This window comes from Palaemon carinicauda, chromosome 9 (assembly GCF_036898095.1).
Source record: "Palaemon carinicauda isolate YSFRI2023 chromosome 9, ASM3689809v2, whole genome shotgun sequence".
Classification (NCBI taxonomy): domain Eukaryota; kingdom Metazoa; phylum Arthropoda; class Malacostraca; order Decapoda; family Palaemonidae; genus Palaemon; species Palaemon carinicauda.
The window spans coordinates 150,004,238-150,016,737 of NC_090733.1; the positions used below are offsets into that span (position 1 = coordinate 150,004,238).

The 12,500-nt window shown below is 36.7% G+C and overlaps 1 protein-coding gene across 1 annotated transcript in view; it reads right to left on the reverse strand.

Annotated features, from left to right (window-relative positions):
* Nucleotides 1–12,500, reverse strand: part of LOC137646931 (hairy/enhancer-of-split related with YRPW motif protein-like) — a 15,929-nt gene that overhangs the window by 1,876 nt on the left and 1,553 nt on the right. Inside the window, 2 exon segments of the mRNA XM_068380003.1 lie at nt 24–324; nt 11,722–11,933. Coding sequence (XP_068236104.1) covers nt 24–324; nt 11,722–11,933 — 513 coding nt within the window.

The following is a 12,500-nucleotide window of genomic DNA, read 5'->3' on the forward strand; positions in this document are numbered from 1 at the left end:
GGGACAAGACGTGTCCCTGGAATCCTGAGAGGGAGGAGCCCGGAAGCGAGGATCCGGACAGAGACGACCCCGTAGTGTAGGTCGAAGCCGTAGGAGGCTGGGGCGAGCCCCAACCCCAGGAAGAGGCCGCCTGCTTGTTGGCCAGGTCCCGCTGGGCGGCGTAGCACTGCAGGTGACTCATGAGGCGCAGGCGCAGTGGGTCCTGGATGTCCATGCCCTCAATGGTGACCAGATACCTGGCGACCTCCGCCGCGCATTCCCTGAAGCCGATGTTGTGGTAGTCCATGGCGAATTTGTTTGGGTCGTATGCCAAGGCGTCCAAGCCTATTTAAAAGAAAGAAAACAGAAATTAGTTATCTTTTTTCAGAGGTTTTTATTTATTTGATATTTAAGAAAAATATTCTTTTAGTAAGTACAGTAATTTCCACTTTTATAGATAAATTTTTATGGGAAATGAAATGATTAGTACAAAAAAAATGTTTTTAGGTAATTAATCATATGACACATGGTTATTGAAAGACAATTGTCTAGTTGATAAATGAAATGTGATGGTTTGCTTTATAATTAGATATTTGATATAAAAAATTTTGAATTGATATTTTCATGCGATCAAAACAAATATATCTCATGGAAATCTGAATACTACTTATCGCATAACTCTCTCTCTCTCTCTCTCTCTCTCTCTCTCTCTCTCTCTCGTACACACACCTCGCCCTCTCAGAAGAACTTGCTTTATTATGCCTAAGAAAAACAGTGTGGATCGCTAACAAAGGTGTGAATAGAACCGACGTTCGACAACTGGTTCGTATCTCCCCCCAACGTAATACCTCGACCAGTCTCCCCTCTAGTACCACTACTCGTATTCGCCCCCCCCCCCTGCCCCTAACGCTACCGTGGTGATCCCTTCCCAAGAATATCCATGAAGGGCACTGAAGGGAAATATCCTTCAGGGAAGTCCATGAAGGGCACTGAAGGGAAATATCCTTCAGGGAAGTCCATGAAGGGCACCGAAGGGAAATATCCTTCAGGGAAGTCCATGAGAATCGAAATATTCCATTTATTTAGCGACAATAAAAATTACTAAAAACAATTTTTACGAGTAATAAAGTAACCGAGGTCCTTTGCGTCAATAGGCGTAGGAGATGATAAGTAAAGTAAAGAAGTAGAACAATAAGCATATAAATAACAATACTATTCAGTTGAAGTGGTTGGATTGTTATTTAATAACATCATCAATAACAAAACAACATAAATAAATCCAAACGTATCAAAGAAGTCAAGAATAATAAAAGCGAAACTGAAGGTACATGATATATAAGAAATCCTTATAAGCTATATCAGTTTTTCATGCTCCGCGGAAAAAAAAAAATTGCAATCATACCAACTCTTGAAGGGGCAGGGTACTCTCTCTCTCTCTCTCTCTCTCTCTCTCTCTCTCTCTCTCTCTCTCAAGAAGACAGTGACAGGTCCCAGCCACTTCTCTGACTTCCGCTCCGGTGAATTTTATAGCATCTTGGCCCCCATACAACAACAACAATACCGATGGGGCCACTTCGAACTCTATTGTGGCGGTTAGGTTTGAATCTCTGGACCTTGTCAGTCCAGTGTCTAAAAATGTAGTCATTTGTGTATGCCGAACACACTCTCTCTCTCTCTCTCTCTCTCTCTCTCTCTCCTTTCAATTTTGACTCATAAATCTTTCCCCCTCCTCGTCAGTGGGCGCACATCGTTACCGTTTGAAATATGACCACACTGGACGTGGATGCCCAAACGGGTATTTGTGGATTTTAAAGTGTTAGTGTTTATATATATATATATATATATATGTGTGTGTGTGTGTGTGTATGTGTGTGTATACGTATATATATATATGTATATATATATATATATATATATAATTTGTGTGTGTTTCCTTTTAGGGGTCCTTGAACTTGGTATTATAAGATTTTTTTTTCAGCTTTCATCACTGAAGAGGACATGAAAACTTGATTTAAATGTTTGATTGTTACAGACTCAAAGAAACAAAACCACGAATATCGATTAATTCATTGTGGGAGTGTGTTGCATATCTGAGGACTCCCCCCGTGACCCCGAGGTGGGTTCCTTTGAAAGTAACAGGATATTTTACGAAGAGAAAAGCTTAGCGTGAAGAATGGTAATCAGAGAGGTGTTATATCGTGTAATTCTTTCATAAATCCTCGGCCACAATTTTTTGCATACATTTGCATAGGCCTATTCAAATTGTCGAATTGAATGTGAGGGGGCTCATTTCTGGTTAACGATTATTTCCGTTATCGTGATAAGGCCGTTTGTGCTGATTTTAATTAGAATAGAAATTTGCATATGACTGATATAACATGAGAAGAGACAGGAGTGATATACACTCTTAATCATATTTTACAATCATTTTCTTTGCGTGTGAATGACGTTGCACGTATATCCTAATAATGATTTAAATTCCTGCAATAGGCTACTGACAACACTATAGCATGCACAAAATATAAACAGTAGAGAGGCTTCATTTATATATTGTACTTGACACATTGAATATCCTTTGGCGGTATTCGTACACACAGGACGTGTGATGGGAACGGCAGACTGGGTGGGGAAAAAGGGGCAAAAGTTCAGCCATTTGGTAACATCAGAAGAGATGCCATTTACCCGCCATTTCTCTAAACATTATTCTATCATTTCTGTAAATTAAGTTGACATGTATCAGCTGCATATTACGTTAATCAGTTTTAAACTTATCACTATATTTACTTAACGTTGAGTATTCCCAATTAAGTTATGTAGACATTCGCGCTCTCGTCATTTTTTTTTTTCTTATTTACATTCTCCAGTTCAGAGTGGCGGCTTTTAAATTGATTAGTTCCAAAGTGACCACGACGGTCGTTGCGCAATGCGTGTGGGAACTTCTGAGTGAGCGAAACCTTGTGGTACCTGAACATTAGGAACAGGTGGCGGACGGGAGGGTAGGGGGGCGTGGTCACGAAAGCTTGAACGTGTAGGGCCACTGCATAGCTGTTGAGGAAGGCACGTACGCATTCTAGACCTACACTTCGTGCATTATTTGCCGTGCAGTAATTACAGAGGCCATAAATGCACGGGCAGATTATCTAGTTTATTTTTTTTGTATGAAAACTTGTAGCCCAATAAGAAAAATATCTCCGATATCGTGGTTTGACAGGTAGGGTGCTTGTACTTCAGATCAGGTGACACCAGACGTCGTTTAATCCACTCTTAATTCCACCTTTGTAACACAACCATGCTGATGGGTCGTGACACCTGTATGCTTTTCTCATCAGCTTTCTCTCTCTCTCTCTCTCTCTCTCTCTCTCTCTCTCTCTCTCATATTTTCCCTATGCAATAGAGTACTTTTGAATGCTTATTTTTCCTTCATATTCTTGGAAATATAACTCCTCCCCTCTTTCCTAACTGAAGCTTCATACGATTATATATATATATATATATATATATATACATATATACCATAAAACGTTGAAAATTCTCTCTCTTTTACATACCGGCTCAGTCCCAGGTGGCTTCACCAATAAATTTGCATAAAAGAGAAGCGGACGAAGAAGGGTTGATGACAAAAGGGACTCAAATACGATAGGCTGTTGAAAGGAGCCATAATATAGTAAGGAGTAAAAACCTGTCATGTCAGTATAGTCATTCTCCACCGTGTTCCTGGTTTTCATGGGAAAATTGGAGGAAATGTAAAGGGAAAAGGGAAAATAGGAAAGCTTTTCATATTAACGTGGATTTATTTTTATTGCATTGCTATTCAGTACAAACCAAAATAAGAATACATTCAAAATACTTTTTTTTAAGTTTGAAAAAAAGATATTTTATAAAGGTCAATTTCTATATGGAAAATCCTCTTTTATTTTGTATATTGAAATCCTTTGTCTCTAATATATTTTTTTTTCTTGACCGTTCGTTAAAATTAGGTACCCCAATTAAAAAATGAACACTTTTCAAATTTACTTTGACCGTTAAAGTAATCCGTTTGGAAGACTCAATCAACTCGAAATATAAAAACACATAGAGGTACATATTGATATACGCTTGAAATATAATTATGAAATATAGTATGCCACACGTAAAAAAAGAACCCATTTGATTTCAAATTACATATAATTTTCAAGGAAATTTTTTTTTAAATCACGGAAATTTGAATAAAATTTATATTTAATTTGCCATACGAAAATATCAAGAATATCACTTCATTTATAATTAAAGTTAATTTTTGTTTCATGAGAGAGAGAGAGAGAGAGAGAGAGAGAGAGAGAGAGAGCGCTCATTTCACAACACTGAACGCACATCAAATAAGAGAGAAATCTTTTCGGAAAACGTGAACCATTCGAGAGAGCAGAAGATTAAGACTTAAGTGGAAATGTGATAAGAAAAGGGTGACAGCGGAGAGGAAGTTGGGGATTATAAGATAACAACTGTGAGAAAATGGCGAGGGTGGATATGAGAGAGAGAGAGAGAGAGAGAGAGAGAGATTTGATACTTAAACATTTGAGCATATCTACCTGATCATATATATATATATATATATATCTATATATATACTATATATATCTATATATATATATATACTATATATATATATATATATATATACTATATATATATATATATCTATATATATACATTTATATATATATATATATCTATATATATACATTTATATATATCTATATATATATATTATATACACATATATATCTATATATATAGATATATATATATATATATATATTATATATGCATATATATATATATATATATATAAAATATGAAGCTACATATAAGCTGACCTTATAGAGAGGTTTCTTTGATCTATAAGAAAAACACTAATAATTGTTAGATCCATGCGAAACGGATAAATAACTACACGGATACTATGAGCAGTAAAGGTCAAGTGATTCATTTTCACTTAAACTAATTAGCAGAAATTGCTATACAATGTCAGGTTCGATGAATTTAATAAGCATTTAAATGTGAATACCTTTTTTTTTTAAATTAAGAATGTTATCATATATATATGTGTGTGTAAATATATATACAGAGAGAGAGAGAGAGAGAGAGAGAGAGAGAGAGAGAGAGAGAGGTGCTTTTGTGTAGCGTAAAGACATTCTATTACGCCTTGTTGTTTCATAGGAGGTGGGTCATCCATATAGACTAATGCTTACGTGCAAGTGGCCTCTGCACCCTTCTCTCACTTTGCAATGCAGCTGTTTATGCAAATGAGAGAGAGAGAGAGAGAGAGAGAGAGAGAGAGAGAGAACTTGTATGACGCTTCCATTTTTCCACTTGGCTAGAACTTCCCACGTAGAAAAGGGGGGGAGAAAAGCGTTTCTTACGACGAAAACTAGCGAGCCGAGTTCTCTATGCTTCCTAGCCATTAGGGGTGGGGGGGGAGGGGGGGGGGGGCAGAAAGGAAGGATTGGGGGCACGTCCCCCTTGCTATCTTGTTTTGAAAATCGAAATTTTGTTTTGTTTTGAAAACCGAATTTTTATTTTTATTTTGAAAATCGAAATTTTTTTTTGTTTTGAAAATCGAATTTTGTTTTGTTTTGAAAATCGAATTTATTTTTTGTTTTGGATATCGAAACTTATTATAACTGACATAACAAGTCAAGAAACGTCTGTTGATATTTAATTATATGCAATTCATCAAAAACTATGTATTTTGTCTTAAAAAATGATGGAATATTGCAAGTGTAGATTTATAAAAAAAAATATACTGCAATAAGGTTTTTGGTGAAGGATACATTTTGCCCCAGTACCAGATTCAAATCTTGGGTACAATATATATATATATATATATATATAAATAATGTGCGTGTGTATGTATATATGTGTGGGTTCGTAATTTGTGATACTATATATATATATATATATATATAAGTGTGTGTATAATTTTCATGGTATTGGCGAAATATTTATAGCTCAAGGTTAGTGCAAGTCTCCATTGAAAGCCATATGTCTAAATTGAAAAAAAAAAACATTTGTCCAAAGCTCTTCCTTCTTCCTATTGTTATATATTGATTGATTCTTCACAAGTATTGGATGAGTATGCAGATCATTTAAAAAGGTATTTTGAATTACAAGTGTTTAATGAGAGAGAGAGAGAGAGAGAGAGAGAGAGAGAGAGAGAGAGGTGCGTGTAATGTGGGGCGCCATTATGGAAGTTGACCTGGCGGTTCCCAGGGCGAGCTGGCAACTGCTGAGAACGCCCGTCCGACACGTGAGTGGGGGGATGAAAGTTGGGGGTTTGGGGGGCTGTGGGAATACTTGAGTAAAGGGGGTGGGGCTTCTTGTTTAAGGGCACAGGAAAGAAGGTGAGAGAGAGAGAGAGAGAGAGAGAGAGAGAGAGAGAGAGGGGGGAGGAGATTCTGTTTTTTTAGATTTACCACCGTAATATTTTATTTCAATCTTCAGGAAAAGATGTCGCTATAAATAGCTAAATCGAAAAGAGAGTTGGCTATGTTTCCGGTAACTATTTTCGCTTGCATTGAAATCCCTCCTTTTATGCAGTAACAAATTTCTCAATTACTCGCATACCTTTGCGTAATATGTTTTCTATTAGCTCACGTCATTTAAAATCCTTTTATATCTCATTTGGATTACGAGAAATGTTATTAACTGTAACATTTGCATCCGCGTGATTCCATTTATCATTATTATTATTACTAGCCAAGCTACATCCTTAATTAGAAAAGCAGAATGCTACACACCCCGACTCTAACTGGGAAAGTAGTACAGTGCGAAAAAAAATAGAAGTAAAGAATGAACTGTAATTGAGAAATGCAAATTATAACATCTATTATGATCAGTAACAACGTCATATAGCTAAGAGATATAATGAGACTTTCGTTAACATGTTCAATAGAGAAGCATTCGCAACAAGTTTGAACTCTTGAGGTTCCATCGATTAAACCGGCTGATTCGAAAGATCATTCCACAATCTGGTATACAGTACTGTGTAGTATTGAACCTTTAATGGAGAAGCCAAGACGGTTACAATTAACTAGGTGATACAGTCTGGGAAAAACTGAATGCAGAGGATGGGCAGAATTATGAAAAAGCTTATGCATCAAGCACAAAGAAATAACTGAACGACAGTGCCAGAAATTAAATTTAATGGACAGCAATTTTTGTCCTCTAAGTCAAGCTGAGAGTCTGTAGTTGATGACCAGACAGGAGACCAACATTTGCAATGTGGGAGAATTAAAGGCTTGAAAAGAAACGAGCAGGAACTGTTTCTCGAAAATACTAGAATTTGAATGAGTTGTATACAGTTCAGGAGACTTTATCAGAATAAAGATCAGGTTCTTGAGGAGCAACTTTTCATGAACTACTTACAATCATAATTAAAATTTTGTTAGGCTTCAACTTCATCCTGCATTATTTACACAATGTACTAGTTTTAGTTAGATCTCTAATAAGGTCTTCAGGAACCACAGGTTGTAATTAATGCAAAGAGAGTAGCATCATCTGTACTGTATATGCATCAAGCTTATTTTCATGGCTAAACCACTATCATGCATGTATAGTTTGAAAAGTAATGGGCTGAGAACATTATCCTGTGGAACACCAGATATTACATTCCTATTGTCACTATGGTGGCCGGCAACAACTACGATTTGCAACCAATTACTTAAAAATTCAAAAAGTTGCTAAGAAAATAAGAAGAAAACAGACTATACCCATCTGTTGAAAGTTTGAAAACAAGAGCCTGTTTCCAAATGAAAACCCAGAATTCCAATAAACTAAAAAAATCCCTCTCCATAAATTAGAATTAATCAACACCCACTATATTTAATTATTACTCAAGTAGAATAATATAATTCTTGATTAAATTGGAATAAACAATAAAAACCGAAGAATCCTATTTTTAAAAAACGAGTATACCACAACACCCAAACACAGCCGAGTCCAGAAGGGCCAGTGAGACACCGGATGGAAGGAAGTGAAATGTTTAGGAGGGGGAAGTTGGAGTCGCGGAAGAGGATGGAGGAGGAGGAGGGGAAGGCAGATGCTAAGGGCTTGAGAAGGGACAACAGTAGGAGGAGGAGGAGGTAGGATACGTAGGGGGAGGAAAGGGACAGGTGCTACCAGTGCCCAGTTAGAGATGCCAGATGCTCAACATTCCTGTGCTCTCTCTCTCTCTCTCTCTCTCTCTCTCTCTCTCTCTCTCTCTCGTAAAATGCCTTCGTATCTGCCTTTAAACAAAATGTGACTAATTTTCTATTCCAGTCTTATATATATATATATATATATATATCATTTGATCAAACGAGTGGCTGTAGTTTTCAGTGTTATTATTATTATTATAGTTATTAATATTGTTTATTATTATTATTAGTAGTAGTAGTATTATTATCATTATCATTAACAAAGCATTTTCGATTAATTAAATTATAGACTTTTCATAAACTCTCGAACAATTAAAAAGGAGAAATAGAAAAGGAAGAGAGAAAGAGAAAGAGGAGATGATGAGCAAAAACAGGGGTTGGGGGTGAGAGGGGGGGGGGGGCACTTGCCAAAGGGAGTGGCCCCCAAACATGAATTCCCATGCTTAATCCGACTGGGCCTCTAACACCTGACATTCGTTTCCAAAGGGTGGGATGAATTTGAATATCTGGCGTTATTCTGTAAGGAATGGACTGAGGCTTATATATTCTCTCTCTCTCTCTCTCTCTCTCTCTCTCTCTCTCTCTCTCTCACACACACACACACACACACATATATATATATATATATATATGAAACAGTAACGGTTAATAATTAATTAATCTCTTTAATTAACTGCTTTGGTGTTAATGTTCATTCCTTCCCTGGGGACGACCCCGGTTTTTAAACAATTTATTCAAAGGACTTGTTAAAAGAAAAAAAAAAATCCTTTAGAACACCATCCAGTGTAATTTTGAAATTTTGATGTGATAAATCTCCTATTAACATATTTTAAGTCTGTAGGTTCTTTAAAATCAAAATCTATTTCTGGTTGAGAGAGAGAGAGAGAGAGAGAGAGAGAGAGAGAGAGAGCCCTTGGAACAGGTTCCCATGGCCTCTCTGGCGAGAGGTATTGTCGGGCAGCTGTGCTAGCGAGGGGAGGCAAACCGTCTATACAATGGCCCCCTCTCTCCTGCTCATACAAACATCCAAATTCTCCCTCCCCCTATTTATATCCCCTACACACACACCTCTCTCTCTCTCCTTCCCTCTCTCTTCTGGAATCTTGGTCTATTCCCTTTCCTCAAGAAGATATTAAATCCTAGCAAAACTGATCAAAATGAAATCCCTCTGCCAATTCAGAGTTCAGATTATTTGGATGATTATGAAGATTTGGGAGTGGTTTCCCTTTCTGAAAAGCTTAGTACATGATCTGGCATTTTCCTAAATAGGGGGCGGAGCCATCTCTACCCTGCAAGACATACCTGAATAAGGATTTCCAAAAGATGTTTACAATTTTTGTTTAAATACCCAAATGTCTAAACCAATTCCTGCTAAAAAAACGCACCTCTTTTAGGTGCACCATTCCTATTCCCGCCAAACCTGGCCCTCTTCAGTCAAAACTGTGGCGGGAAAAAATTTCGGGTAGCAAAAGGACGCGTTTTTAAGGTCCCACGGGCTGGAGGCTTTTTCTACATTAGGCCTTGCTGCTGGGACTGGTTAGAGGAGCAGAGACTTCCTGCAATGATTGATCATTCTACGTATTTCGAAGGTGGTTGTGCGTGCGTTCCGTTACACGTAAAACATATTTTCTTATATAAAAGTGCTTTACGTATGCTTGCGTTGATTATTGATCATTACCATAGATTGCATGCTTTTTTTTTTTTATGGGAAAGATTACAGACGGTGTTTCAAGGTAACCAAGAGGGAAATTTGATTTTATTTCTCATACCTTCTTTACGTTAAATACGAAATTTCAGAAAGTGCTCCTTATATTAACTTATATCAAATTATGTGATCACACGTCAATAAAAATTTATCTTTTCGAAATTGAAGCGCTAGAAACACTGACTCAAAAAATGTCCAACTTGATACATTTAAAAAATAGAAATCGAAAGTCACTTTCGGGAGGTCATGTTTGCTTACAGTCCTCAGGACTGCACCACAAAGAAAAAAAATGGATAAAAAAGAGGGAAGAAAAGAAAGAGAAAGGAAGTCAAAAGGCTAAAAAATGGGAAGAAATCGGCCACACAATCGACCAAGAAGCGAAGAATTAATCACTTTGACCGAAGGCAGCGCCGCCTGTCGACCATTGTTGGCGGTGGGAAAAGGCCAAGAAGACAATGTAGTCCCTCGGTTCGAGCCCAGCGCCACCACACACGACCAGGTATGTTACTCGTACGCGGGGGCATATTTGGATGGCGACTTTTCGGAGACTTCGCCCCCACAAAACGGTTTATTGATTCCCTTTATGGAGATGATCTTTCTACCTTTTCTTCCTCTTTTAGATGACATGTAGGAATTAAAGCAGCCACGACAACAAATCTAAATTTTCGGTAATTCTTGATATCAATAATTGTGAAGGAAGTGAATACGCACCCAATACGAAATTTTTTGTGCACTAAATACTGCGGTAAAATTATAATCGCCTCCATCTATGGACATCCTATGATATTTTCTAAATACTAAAAAATAACCAAGAGAATTTCAAATAATTTCTATGAACAGTTAACAATAATTTCTTCGAATAGATTACAATAATTTCTTTAGTCAATTATAATTAATTTGACGGCTATCTTACTTATATGATTAAGAGTTCTTATTGATAGTATTTATATTTCAATCAGTTCAAACATTAAGCTTACTGATAAAGCATTTTGAAAATAGTATTCTTACGGAAATGTAGAAATGAAAAAAAAAGGCTGTCTCAGATTCCCTGCGTTTTTTTGGAAAGTAAACTAGAAAATGATAATGTAATAGGATCAGGAACTGTATTTGTAAGGTTGAAACAGTGAGTGTTCAGATATCTAAAAAGAACTATACCATCAAGAAGGGAAATTCTGTTCCCATAACGATTCAAATCTCGCCCCCCCCCCCCCCCCCCCCCCCAGCCTCTGGGGCAGTTTGGTTTTGGGATAAAACAAACATGTTGCTCTTCCTACAGTTTTGTTCATTTAAATTTTCACCCTTCGCTAATCATTTTTTTTTTCACACATACATATTATTGGTATTTTTATTAACTAAAAGTAGGGAGCTATAAGCCCAAGGCCTCCAACATAAAAGAAACACCGTGAGGAATAGAAATAGGGAAATAAATAAACTACAAGATAAGTAATGAAGAATTAAAACAAGATATTCTAAGAACAGTAATAACATTAAAATAAATCTTTCATATAGAAACCGTAAAAAGATACCCATGTCAGCCTACTGTTCAACATAAAAAAAAATTAGGTGCAAGTTTGAACTTTCGAAGTTTCACCGATTCAACTACTTGATTAGAAAGATCATTCCACAAATACACGCGCGCGCAAACACACACATATATATATATATACATATATATATATATGTATATATATATATACAATATATATATATATATATATATATACATATATATATACATATATATATATATATATATATGTGTAGTACGAAATAAGATTAATCCAACATGGAATCATTCTCTCTCTCTCTCTGTCTCTCTCTCTCTCCCTATTCTAAATCCTGCAATCTTTCACTGCCTACCTTTGGTGTGAAGCATCTTCAGGTGGTCAACAGTCATCTGCAGGATCTCGGCCTTCTCCAGTTTGGCCGAGCCCTGCTTCTCGAAGGCTGCGGGCACCAGGCGTCGCAGCTCTGACAAGGAATTGTTTATACGGTCCCGTCGCCGCTTTTCGATGATGCCGCGTCTCCGCTTGCGGGAAACACCGCCGCCGCCGCTGCTGCCGCATTCCTCGCTGTAACGGGAGATGAGGAGGATGATTAGGATGACAAAAAAAAAGAAAATAATAATAATACTAATAATAAGAATAAATAATAAAGAAGGGGGTGATCACTGAGACGAAAGTGCATTTATTAGGTAATTAACTCTGAAAATCTTAAAATAATTGTATTTGACAGAGAAGGGGATAATATGGGTTGATATATTTCATTTTCTAAAATTTCTCATGGAAAGATTGATGGATGATGACATTTGTTAACTAAGAAAAAGGAAAAATGGAATATATACTTGAAAAAGATCGATGGAATTATTTTTTTTTTTAGAAAAATTGAGACAGGAAAGTTGACGGTTTATTTCCACCATACCCAGAAGAAAAAATACTGAATAGACAGAAAAGGAGGGAGATCGAAGGAGTTATTTTCTTGTCGCATATATACTAACAGGAGAGGATGGAGGTTGATCGAAAGAAACTCTTCCCCTCAGAAAAAAAAAATGAAGTTAACATCTTCAGGAATATTTTTGTTAGGGAAGATGAAGGCTAATTCCTGAATAGAAAAAATTCCAAATTGACAGGTAACAAGTG